Source organism: Phyllobates terribilis, unplaced genomic scaffold, assembly GCF_046119375.1.
Source record: "Phyllobates terribilis strain yellow unplaced genomic scaffold, ASM4611937v1 Scaffold_12__6_contigs__length_324123572, whole genome shotgun sequence".
NCBI classification, from domain to species: Eukaryota; Metazoa; Chordata; class Amphibia; order Anura; family Dendrobatidae; genus Phyllobates; species Phyllobates terribilis.
The window spans coordinates 26,132,012-26,144,662 of record NW_027362772.1 but is presented as its reverse complement, the minus strand read 5'-3'; the positions used below and the strand labels follow the sequence as shown (position 1 = coordinate 26,144,662).

The window sequence follows — 12,651 nt, the reverse complement described above, 5'->3', positions numbered from 1 at the left end:
AATATAACTATGATAATACTGCTCCTATGTACAAGAATATAACTACGATAATACTGCTCCTATGTTTAAGAATATAACTACTATAATACTGCTCCCTATGTACAAGAATATAGCTACTATAATACTGCCCCTATGTACAAGAATATAACTACTATAATACTGTCCCTATGTACAAGAATATAACTACTATAATACTGCCCCTATGTACAGGAATATAACTACTATAATACTGCCCCTATGTACAAGAATAAAACTACTATAATACTGCTCCTATGTACAGGAATAAAGCTACTATAACACTGCCCCCTATGTACAAGAATATAACCACTATAATACTGCCCCTATATACAAGAATATAACTGCTATAATACTGCTCCTATGTACAAGAATATAACTACTATAATACTGCTCCTATGTACAAGAATATAACTACTATAATACTGCTCCCTATGTACAAGAATATAACTACTATTATACTGCCCCTATGTACAAGAATATATCTACTATAATACTGTCCCTATGTACAAGAATATAACTACTATAATACTGCCCCTATGTACAGGAATATAACTACTATAATACTGCCCCTATGTACAGGAATAAAACTACTATAATACTGCACCCTATGTACAAGAATATAACTACTATAATGCTCCCTCCTATATACAAGAATATAACTACTATAATACTGCTCCTATGTACAGGAATATAACTACTATAATACTGCTCCTGTGTACAAGAATATAACTACTATAATACTGCTCCTATGTACAAGAATATAACTACTATAATACTGCTCCCTACGTACAAGAATATAGCTACTATAATACTGCTCCTATGTACAAGAATATAACTACTATAATACTGCCCCTATGTACAAGAATATAACTACTATAGTACTGTCCCTATGTACAAGAATATAACTACTATAATACTGCCCCTATGTACAAGAATATAACTACTATAATACTGCCCCCTACGTACAGGAATATAACTACTATAATACTGCCCCTATGTACAAGAATATAACTACTATAATACTGCCCCCTATGTACAAGAATATAACTACTATAATACTGCCCCCTATGTACAAGAATATAACTACTATAATACTGCCCCCTATGTACAAGAATATAACTACTATAATACTGCCCCCTATGTACAAGAATATATCTACTATAATACTGCTCCTATGTACAAGAATATAACTACTATAATACTGCCCCTATGTACAAGAATATAACTACTATAATACTGCTCCCTATGTACAAGAATATAACTACTATAATACTGCCCCCTATGTATAAGAATATAACTACTATAATACTGCCCCCTATGTACAAGAATATAACTACTATAATACTGCCCCTATGTACAAGAATATAACTACTATAATACTGCCCCTATGTACAAGAATATAACTACTATAATACTGCCCCCTATGTACAAGAATATATCTACTATAATACTGCTTCTATGTACAAGAATATAACTACTATAATACTGCCCCTATGTACAAGAATATAACTACTATAATACTGCCCCCTATGTACAAGAATATAACTACTATAATACTGCTCCTATGTACAAGAATATAACTACTATAATACTGCCCCTATGTACAAGAATATAACTACTATAATACTGCCCCTATGTACAAGAATATAACTACTATAATACTGCCCCTATGTACAAGAATATAACTACTATAATACTGCCCCTATGTACATGTATATAACCACTATAATACTGCTCCCTATGTACAAGAATATAACTACTATAATACTGCCCCTATGTACAAGAATATAACTACTATAATACTGCCCCTATGTACAAGAATATAACTACTATAATACTGCCCCTATGTACATGTATATAACCACTATAATACTGTTCCCTATGTACAAGAATATAACTACTATAATACTGCCCCCTATGTACAAGAATATAACTACTATAATACTGCTCCCTATGTACAAGAATATAACTACTATAATACTGCCCCCTATGTATAAGAATATAACTACTATAATACTGCCCCCTATGTACAAGAATATAACTACTATAATACTGCCCCTATGTACAAGAATATAACTACTATAATACTGCCCCTATGTACAAGAATATAACTACTATAATACTGCCTCCTATGTACAAGAATATATCTACTATAATACTGCTCCTATGTACAAGAATATAACTACTATAATACTGCCCCTATGTACAAGAATATAACTACTATAATACTGCCCCCTATGTACAAGAATATAACTACTATAATACTGCTCCTATGTACAAGAATATAACTACTATAATACTGCCCCTATGTACAAGAATATAACTACTATAATACTGCCCCTATGTACAAGAATATAACTACTATAATACTGCCCCTATGTACAAGAATATAACTACTATAATACTGCCCCCTATGTACAAGAATATAACTACTATAATACTGCCCCTATGTGCTGGAATATAACCGACGTACAGATATTATGAATATAAAGAACATCACATATACACCAGTTTCTGTAACTTTATTTGCACCAGGGTCACCAACATGAACATTTGCTTTCATATTATATACAGTTGTATTATACTGTATGAACATTTGAAATCTATATAACAATAATAATAATAATAATAATAATGTTATGTAGTTTACCGGAGTTTACATCAAGCAATAAGTTACAGACTCTGTTGGGTTTGGGATGGGAGGGAAACAGGCTGGAACTGATTACAGTGCAAAGACACAAGACAAATACTTTTTGAAAAGAGGTTATTCCTCCATTGCATCCAATCTGTAACTCTTATGTTCAAGGTGGCGCTTGCAAGAGATTTCTTGCTCGGAAATATGTGTCGTATCTTAACTTCTATCACAGCCAGAGCTGCATTCAAAATTCTGCTGTTGTCAGACAACACAACTTTTCATCTCTCGGTTGACACCTGATGGTTTCTTATTTGTATACACTTAGTTTTTCTGTTGGATTGTGTGATACAAAACCTCAGCTAAACTGTTAGAGGTGTGTGTCTAAACCATGTGTAGTGGCCATGTTGACAGCAGAATCTTGAATGCTGCTCCGGAGTCATTGAAGTGTAAGACGTGTATTAATTAATACAATCAGTACAAGTAAAAATTGTTTGCAATGTTACATTGTACGCAGATTCCAAGAAGAAAAATACAATTCAAATTCAGAATCTTGTACAAAGTAACTATCAGAAATCCCTAAATATATGATTTGTCAGATAAAGATATCGACAAAACTTCTAAAACAGAACCTGAAATGTTGTAGTATAAAATCCTGCTTGTCTGCAGTCACCACTAGAGGGAGCTCACTGCATACTGTGTTAATATTGAGTTCAATGGAAATGTTGTATGCAATGAGATACTAAGCTCCCCCTAGTGGTGACTGTAGGAAAGTTGAGCTCTGACTTTTATAGATAAATTAAAAAATTAATTCAGCTTCAAAGGTAAAAAAATGAAAGTAATGGGAGAGAGAATTTATTTATTGGTCCTAATATTTAGGTAAAGCTACGACATCCTCCTGCTCTTCCGGCTTCATTTTTTTCCCTACTTCCTTAATATCCATCACCCAAAGGTGAATTTACAGCTACTGGACCCTACTGCAAAATCTGTAACAGGTCCCTATTTACTGTATACCAAGCTTATTATGTTCTTATCTGGTAAAAGGACTCGGACCCTTTAGCTGCAATGACAGATGGATCTGCAGTTTTATCTGCAAATCATTCATGATATTTAAAGGGATTGTATATAATCAGAAAATTACCTATTACTTAAATAAAGTTTTGTAACATTCCATATAAATAAAACAGAAATCTTGCAATTTTCACGCAGGACACTGGAGCAATATTAGACACATACTTCCTGTTCTTTCAGAAAGAGTTTTCAGCAGTCTCATTATCATCAGAAGCAGGATTAGAATGACTGATAACACCTCTATATTCAGTAGATAACACAGGATCCACCATATACAATAGGTGATGTCACAGCTCACCTCCTCCTCCTGTACAATGACTGATTACAACTTTACATACAGTAGATAACACAGGATCCACCATTCAGAATAGGTGATGTCACAGCTCACCTCCTCCTTCTGTACAATGACTGATAACACCTCTATACTCAGTAGATAACACAGGATCCACCATTCACAATATATGATGTCACAGCTCACCTCCTCCCCCTCCTGTACAATGACTGATAACACCTCTATATTCAGTAGATAACACAGGATCCACCATATACAATAGGTGATGTCACAGCTCACCTCCTCCTCCTGTACAATGACTGATTACAACTTTACATACAGTAGATAACACAGGATCCACCATTCAGAATAGGTGATGTCACAGCTCACCTCCTCCTCCTGTACAATGACTGATAACACCTCTATACTCAGTAGATAACACAGGATCCACCATTCACAATATATGATGTCACAGCTCACCTCCTCCCCCTCCTGTACAATGACTGATAACACCTCTATATTCAGTAGATAACACAGGATCCACCATATACAATAGGTGATGTCACAGCTCACCTCCTCCTCCTCCTGTACAATGACTGATTACAACTTTACATACAGTAGATAACATAGGATCCTCCATTCACAATAGGTGATGTCACAGCTCACCTCCTCCACCTCCTGTACAATGACTGATTACAACTTTACATACAGTAGATAATACAGGATCCTCCATTCACAATAGGTGATGTCACAGCTCACCTCCACCTGTACAATGACTGATAACACCTCTATATACAGTAGATAACACAGGATCCTCCATTCACAATAGGTGATGTCACAGCTCACCTCCACCTGTACAATGACTGATAACACCTCTATATACAGTAGATAACACAGGATCCTCCATTCACAATAGGTGATGTCACAGCTCACCTCCACCTGTACAATGACTGATAACACCTCTATATACAGTAGATAACACAGGATCCACCATTCACAATAGGAGATGTCACAGCTCACCTCCTCCTCCTGTATAATAACTGATAACACAGGATCCACCATTCACAATAGGTGATGTCACAGCTCACCTCCTCCTCCTGTACAATAACTGATAACACAGGATCCACCATTCACAATAGGTGATGTCACAGCTCACCTCCTCCTCCTGTACAATAACTGATAACACAGGATCCACCATTCACAATAGGTGATGTCACAGCTCACCTCCTCCTCCTCCTGTACAATGACTGACAACACCTCTATATACAGTAGATAACACAGGATCCACCATTCACAATAGGTGATGTCACAGCTCACCTCCTCCTCCTCCTGTACAATGACTGATAACACCTCTATATACAGTAGATAACACAGGATCCACCATTCACAATAGGTGATGTCACAGCTCACCTCCTCCTCCTCCTGTACAATGACTGATAACACCTCTATATACAGTAGATAACACAGGATCCACCATTCACAATAGGTGATGTCACAGCTCACCTCCTCCTCCTCCTATACAATGACTGATAACACCTCTATATACAGTAGATAACACAGGATCCACCATTCACAATAGGTGATGTCACAGCTCACCTCCTCCTCCTCCTGTACAATGACTGACAACACCTCTATATACAGTAGATAACACAGGATCCACCATTCACAATAGGTGATGTCACAGCTCACCTCCTCCTGTACAATGACTGATAACTCCTCTATATACAGCAGATAACACAGGATCCACGTTCATAATATGTGATGTCACAGCTCACCTCCTCCTCCTGTACAATAACTGATAACACAGGATCCACCATTCGCAATAGGTGATGTCACAGCTCACCTCCTCCCCCTCCTGTACAACACAGAATCTAACAATCACAAGTGATACCACAGTGACCCGTCTGAGTGAGTCTGGTGCTTTGCATATGTGTAAGGGACGCTTCCAAATTGAAAAAAAGGTAAGTGATAGAAGCCCAAGTAATCAAAATGTAACAGTCTTTACTAGAAAAACACGGTAAAAACAGTAAAACGTTTCTAAAAAGGGAGAAAAAACAAGAAGAATCTCCTGCATGCAAGATCTATCAATGAGGTATAATGTATGGAATAGCAGATAGCTTCTCCTCAGTCACAGAATACATGAAAGCATCTCATGAGTCAGCGGTGACACCTAGTGGTCAAAAGTGCAATTGCAATTTGTACTATTTACAGTGAAATGAAGATAGAATATAGCAGTAAGTATCAGTACATCAGTGACTCCTAGTGGTCAAATAAATATTAGCAGTTTATGCTATAATAATCAGATTAAAACAGATCAAGTACAATCACAAAAAGCAATGCAAAACGAGATGCATGAAGCAGTGGTGATACTGAACAGCCCTAGAAAATAATAATTGTCACTGCATATTAAGGGTGGGTATTAAATGTGAAGAACTATTCATATGCATAAGTATACATGCAGGTGTACAGAATTTTTTTTGCATTGCTTTTGCTTTTTTTTTGATTGTTTCAGTCTCAGATTTTACTTGGTCTATATTTACCTAGATATATATATATATATATATATATATATATATATATATATATATATATATATATATATATATATACACACATATATATTTATATATATATATAATATATATAAACCTATCATAGAACAAACTGTCATTATTTGTTTGACCACTAGGAGTCACTGGTGCACTGATATATTCTAACTTTATTTCATCCTTACTGTTTTTTCCCGTGTTTTTCTAATAAAGATTGTTGCATTTTGATTACTCGGGCTCCTATCACTTCCCTTTTATTTTCGGTAATTTAATGTACGTTTACTGAGACATCAGGAAGAAAGAGTCTAAAATGGACCCCAGTTTTCATTGTGGAAAGTGCAAGATTTCCATTTTCTTGGTTTTAACACAGAAAAAAAAAATTGCTAAAAAAATGTTTCAAAAATATAGTTAACATAAAAAAAGTTATTTAGGTCGTTTTCTGATGACACAATAAAGCAGTGTTGGCATTTACGTATTGGGAATAAATATTTTGTGACGCGCTCATTGTTTTAATGCCTATGGAAAACATTTAACAAAATTGGGAAAAAAAAATTAAAAAAAATAAATAAATAAAGAGAGCTCAATGACAAATCGCATAGCAATCGTTCTATAAAATAAGATACTTTCAATGAAGGTTTATTGACCCTGCGTTACATGTGGCGGTCATTTTATTAAAAAAAAGTGACGCTTTCAAGGTCGAATGGACGGGCAATGAAGAATCATTTTTCTGTTACTTTATATAATATATATTTTACAATTATTAGATTTTTTAACTCAACCGCAGAAGTCATTAAAAAGTTTTAGTAACGATTGGAAAATAAAGTTTTTCTTTATTTAGATTCAGGCAACTATGCGCAGGAGACGGGCATATACAGCATTTCGGTATTAATTGGGAGTCCAGGGGGCGGCACTTTCTGCATAAATTAGGGCGCAAAGCTTAATATAAATAGAGTAGGCAAGAGAACAGCGCCCCCTATATGGTTAGATGAAATAATAGGGAGATATTGGGGGGGGGTAAAAATAAGGGAAATGCTTTAGATTTAGTAGAAAACCTCTGGCATAGATTGCACATGACACACGTAGCGAGTCCGCCTGTGTATCCGGAGCCACAAATAATAATTCCCAGAGTTTTGGACTCATCAGGTTTATCTGATCCAGCACACATTAGCTTTTTTTTTTTCCCCAGAAAACTAACAGCACAAAGGATTGTGGGTAGAGAGATGGAACCATGAAACTTAAGAAGACACCCACTCCCTCTGACACAACTGGCGCCATTGCCTGGAGCCGATCCATCCGGCCAAGCAATCAATAAATATGGTAGGAGGGAAGTGAGATTTGGAGGGTTATTGCTACAATACAGAATCACCAACTTCTATCCAGCGTGTATGGACAGCCCCCATGAAGTCACGTAGGTGTGGTATTCGGTAGCGGTAAATTTGCATGTGGAACAGGAAGTTTGCAAAAGACAGGATTTTCCTTTGTTCTCAAGAGCAGAAAACAAAGGGGAGGGGCTTTTGGAATCCTAAAAGTATGATGTTTATAAACATGAGCATAATATTGTAAAATCTATAATATTTATGACATGTGATCACAGCAACCAATCATCTTCTGACTTTAGTTTTGGCAAGGCGTGTTAGAACCCAACATTGGCAAAATTGCAATTGAAAAATTGCATGTTAGAACCTACTCTGTATATGCCAATTTAAAAAAAAAAAAAATGTACAAGAGGCTGTCAGGAAAAAAGGAGGGACCTCCCAGACTCTAGGAACAGAGAGGGGATTTTCCTTTATTCTCAAGACCAGAAAACAAAGGGGAGGGGCTTTTGGAATCCTAAAAGTATGAGGTTTATAAACATGAGTATAACATTGTAAACATATAATATTTATGTCATGTGATTACAGCAACCAATCGACTACTGACTTTAGTTTTAGCAAGGCGTGTTAGAACCCAACCTTGACAAAAATTTTGACAATTTTTGAAAAATTGCATGTTAGAACCGACGCTGTATATGCCAATTTTTAAAAAAAAAAAATGTACAAGAGGCTGTCGGAAAAAGGAGAGATGTCCAAGACTCCCGGAAGAGTCAGTAAATCTCACGAGTCCTGCCAAAGCTTTCGAGAAGTCAGCAAGTCCGAAGAAAATTTTGGCCACCGCTGTCTCAGGAAGGCAGGGACTGAGGGGACAGGAAGAAGGAACATGAAGTGTATAAAAGGGGAGCATGGTCATTGCAAGACTTATCCTCTCTTGAATACCAAGTTCCAAAAGATGACAAGTCGATGTTATTCACACCTGTGGCTATTAATAAATTCTGTAAATTAAGATGTACATATTGTTAGAAAAAAACTCCTAAATTACCAATTTGGAGTATTTTTCCTCCCCTCCGTTGGAGATCTGACCAGTCAAAATTCTCCCTCTTCCTCGCTGCAGCTGCATCTCCCTCCTCCCTCCTCATTTTTTATACCGATTCATGAGAATAAAACAATAAGTACACTTTAAACAATATTGTGTATATTCCTCAGGAAAATGAATCTCTTCTCTTTTTTTTCAATCCTTTGATATTTTGGGCTTAATTTTTTACGATGGCGGCAAGACATTGGGTCAGTTGTGTTTTGTGCTGTTAGATAAGTGGCCGTCATTTCACCCGGATTTCCGCGTATTCAGTCAGCTCCTCGGGGGAGGTGTAGATATCCGTTACACTTTTCTTTGTAAAGTCAATATTTGCATACTCAGAGTCCACAGTTGGTTTTTGCTTCCTCTTACTCAATAGGATTCTTTCCGAAATACTGAGAAATTGGTTCTAGAAACAAAGTAAAAAGATAAAATTGCAAAAATCATGCGGTGAACGTATAGAAAACAAGACAATAGGTATTTGGGGAAACAATATAGATTAGAAACAAAATATACAAAATAAACCATCGTGAAATATGTAATCTCTATGCGGGCACCTGAGACTCAGTCCCTTATTTACCACTTGCTCACCAGGGACTTAGTACTGAAAACTAGAGATGAGCGGATCAGGCGAAATACCAATTCACTTGATTTTCCTGGGAAATTTGATTAGTAGCGACAAATTATACGAATCACCCACCAGGAAATATGTAATCACCATGGGGGCACCAGGGACTTAGTCCCTTATTTACCACTTGCTCACCAGGGACTTAGTACTGAAAACTAGAGATGAGCGGATCAGGCGAAATACCAATTCACTTGATTTTCCTGGGAAATTTGATTAGTAGCGACAAATTATACGAATCACCCACCAGGAAATATGTAATCACCATGGGGGCACCAGGGACTTAGTCCCTTATTTACCACTGGCTCACCAGGGACTTAGTACTGAAAACTAAAGATGAGCGGATCAGGCAAAATACCAAATCACCTGATTTTCCTGGGAAATTTGATTAGTGGAGATGTTATTCTCCATGAGTTTAATGCCCATTATTATGCTCTAGGGAGTCTCAAGACATAACACCCAGGAGGATTCTGCGCAAAAAAAATTATATTTGCAAAATTCGAGTAGCATTTAATTCCACCCCAGCTCTACTGTAAATATCAACAGCCATTTATAGTCTAGGAAATATAAGAATATCTGCTCCACCCAAAACTTGTCAGAAGTTATGACCCTCTTGCTTAGGTAGGGGGTGCTCTCCCCTGAATTATTTGGGAGGGTGCTGCTTGTTTCCTCATTTTCGTAACTCCCAAAAATTTTATTCGGACCAGCACCGGTCCTATCCTCACCACAAATATTTGTAATTGGATTTCCAAAAATGTATACATATTTAATAAAAACAAATTTCATTATAAAACTCTTGTAAAATATCATGTTGTAAAACATACAATAAATATAAAAATACAGTAACAAGACATCACACTGTTTGCACAAGAATACAAAGCAAAAATTTCAATAGAAGTTAACAATTTTTTTAGAAACCAAGACCCACAAGACAATTTCTTTCAGCTGAAAAAAAAAAAATCTGGCAAACATTGATAGGGAAGAAGCAATCAGAAGATGACGTTTTCTAAAATTCTTCAAAAAATATACAATATTGGGAAGAATGTTCTTGGTCTAGAAAACCTACCAATCTAAGCTTGACTACCAACATATAGAGCATGTACTTTCCTATTAATTGCTAAAGACACACCTGAACAATATATACCTCCCAAAGAAAAGATAGGTGCATATAGTCTCTAAAAATTCATAACTTTTATTGAAAATAAATAATTAAAAAATATATAGAGTACAGACCAAAAGTTTGGACACACCTTCTCATTTAAAGATTTTTCTGTATTTTCATGACTTTAAAAATTGTACATTCACGCTGAAGGTATCAAAACTATGAATTAACACATGTGGAATTATATAGTTAACAAAAATGTGTGAAACAACTGAAAATATGTCTTATATTCTAGGTTCTTCAAAGTAGCCACCTTTTGCTTTGATGACAGCTTTGCACACTCTAGGCATTCTCTTGATGAGCTTCAAGAGGTAGTCACCGGAAATGGTCTTCACTTCACAGGTGTGCCCTGTCAGGTTTAATAAGTGGGATTTCTTGCCTTATAAATGGGGTTGGGACCATCAGTTGTGTTGTGCAGAAGTCAGGTGGATACACAGCTGATAGTCCTACTAAATAGACTGTTAGAATTTGTATTATGGTAAGTAAAAAGCAGCTAAGTAAAGAAAAATGAGTGGCCATCATTACTTTAAGAAATGAAGGTCAGTCAGTCCGAAAAATTGGGAAAACTTTGAAAGTGTCCCAAGTGCAGTTGCAAAAACCATCAATTGCTACAAAGAAACTGGCTCACATGAGGACCGCCCAAGGAAAGGAAGACCAAGAGTCACCTCTGCTTCTGAGGATAAGTTTATCCGAGTCACCAGCCTCAGAAATCGCAGGTTAACAGCAACTCTGATTAGAGACCAGGTCAATGCCACACAGAGTTCTAGCAGCAGACACATCTCTTCAACAACTGTTAAGAGGAGACTTTGTGCTGCAGGCCTTCATGGTAAAATAGCTGCTAGGAAACCACTGCTAAGGACAGGCAACAAGCAGAAGAGACTTGTTTGGGCTAAAGAACACAAGGAACGGACATTAGACCAGTGGAAATCTGTGCTTTGCTCTGATGAGTCCAAATTTGAGATCTTTGGTTACAACCACCGTGTCTTTGTGTGACGCAGAAAAGGTGAACGGATGGACTCTACATGCCTGGTTCCCACCGTGAAGCATGGAGGAGGAGGTGTGATGGTGTGGGGGTGCTTTGCTGGTGACACTGTTGGGGATTTATTTAAAATTGAAGGCATACTGAACCAGCATGGCTACCACAGCATCTTGCAGCGGCATGCTATTCCATCCGGTTTGCGTTTAGTTGGACCATCATTTATTTTTCAACAGGACAATGACCCCAAACACACCTCCAGGCTGTGTAAGGGCTATTTGACCAAGAAGGAGAGTGATGGGGTGCTACGCCAGATGACCTGGCCTCCACAGTCACCAGACCTGATCCCAATCGAGATGGTTTGGGGTGAGCTGGACCGCAGAATGAAGGCAAAAGGGCCAACAAGTGCTAAGCATCTCTGGGAACTCCTTCAAGATTGTTGGAAGACCATTTCCGGTGACTACCTCTTGAAGCTTATCAAGAGAATGCCAAGAGTGTGCAAAGCAGTCATCAAAGCAAAAGGTGGCTACTTTGAAGAACCTAGAATATAAGACATATTTTCAGTTGTTTCACACTTTTTTGTTAAGTATATAATTCCACATGTGTTAATTCATAGTTTTGATACCTTCAGTGTGAATGTACAATTTTCATAGTCATGAAAATAAAGAAAAATCTTTAAATGAGAAGGTGTATCCAAACCTTTGGTCTGTACTGTATATATATGTTTAACAGAGAAATGCAATGGAGGACCCCATGATACATCAACATAATTAGATATTACAATACTCAAATGGTGTGTGACTCTAGTACTCCAACGCACGTTTCACTCTTTGCTTCATCAGGGGGCGTGATTAAAAGCATCAGGAAAAAATAGTCCACATTTTTTTAAAAGCTATCAATTTAGTAATGTTATAGGGTTATTATGGCCAAAAACTTTGATTGCATATCCACTAACTAGG

General features: G+C 36.8%; 1 protein-coding gene across 5 annotated transcripts in view; it reads right to left on the bottom strand.

The window, feature by feature from the left end:
* Positions 1-2,521: 2,521 nt before the first annotated feature.
* The window catches only part of LOC141171973 (myelin-associated glycoprotein-like), a 193,585-nt gene continuing 183,455 nt past the window's right edge, over positions 2,522-12,651 (bottom strand). For 4 of the 5 annotated variants that reach the window (XM_073655717.1, XM_073655721.1, XM_073655716.1 and 1 more), the window contains one exon: positions 2,522-9,338. In XM_073655717.1, the coding sequence (XP_073511818.1) occupies positions 9,174-9,338 (165 nt within the window). In that variant the 3' untranslated portion in view covers positions 2,522-9,173. The remainder of the gene's footprint in view (positions 9,339-12,651) is intronic. The other variant, XR_012252401.1, reaches the window with a different exon arrangement.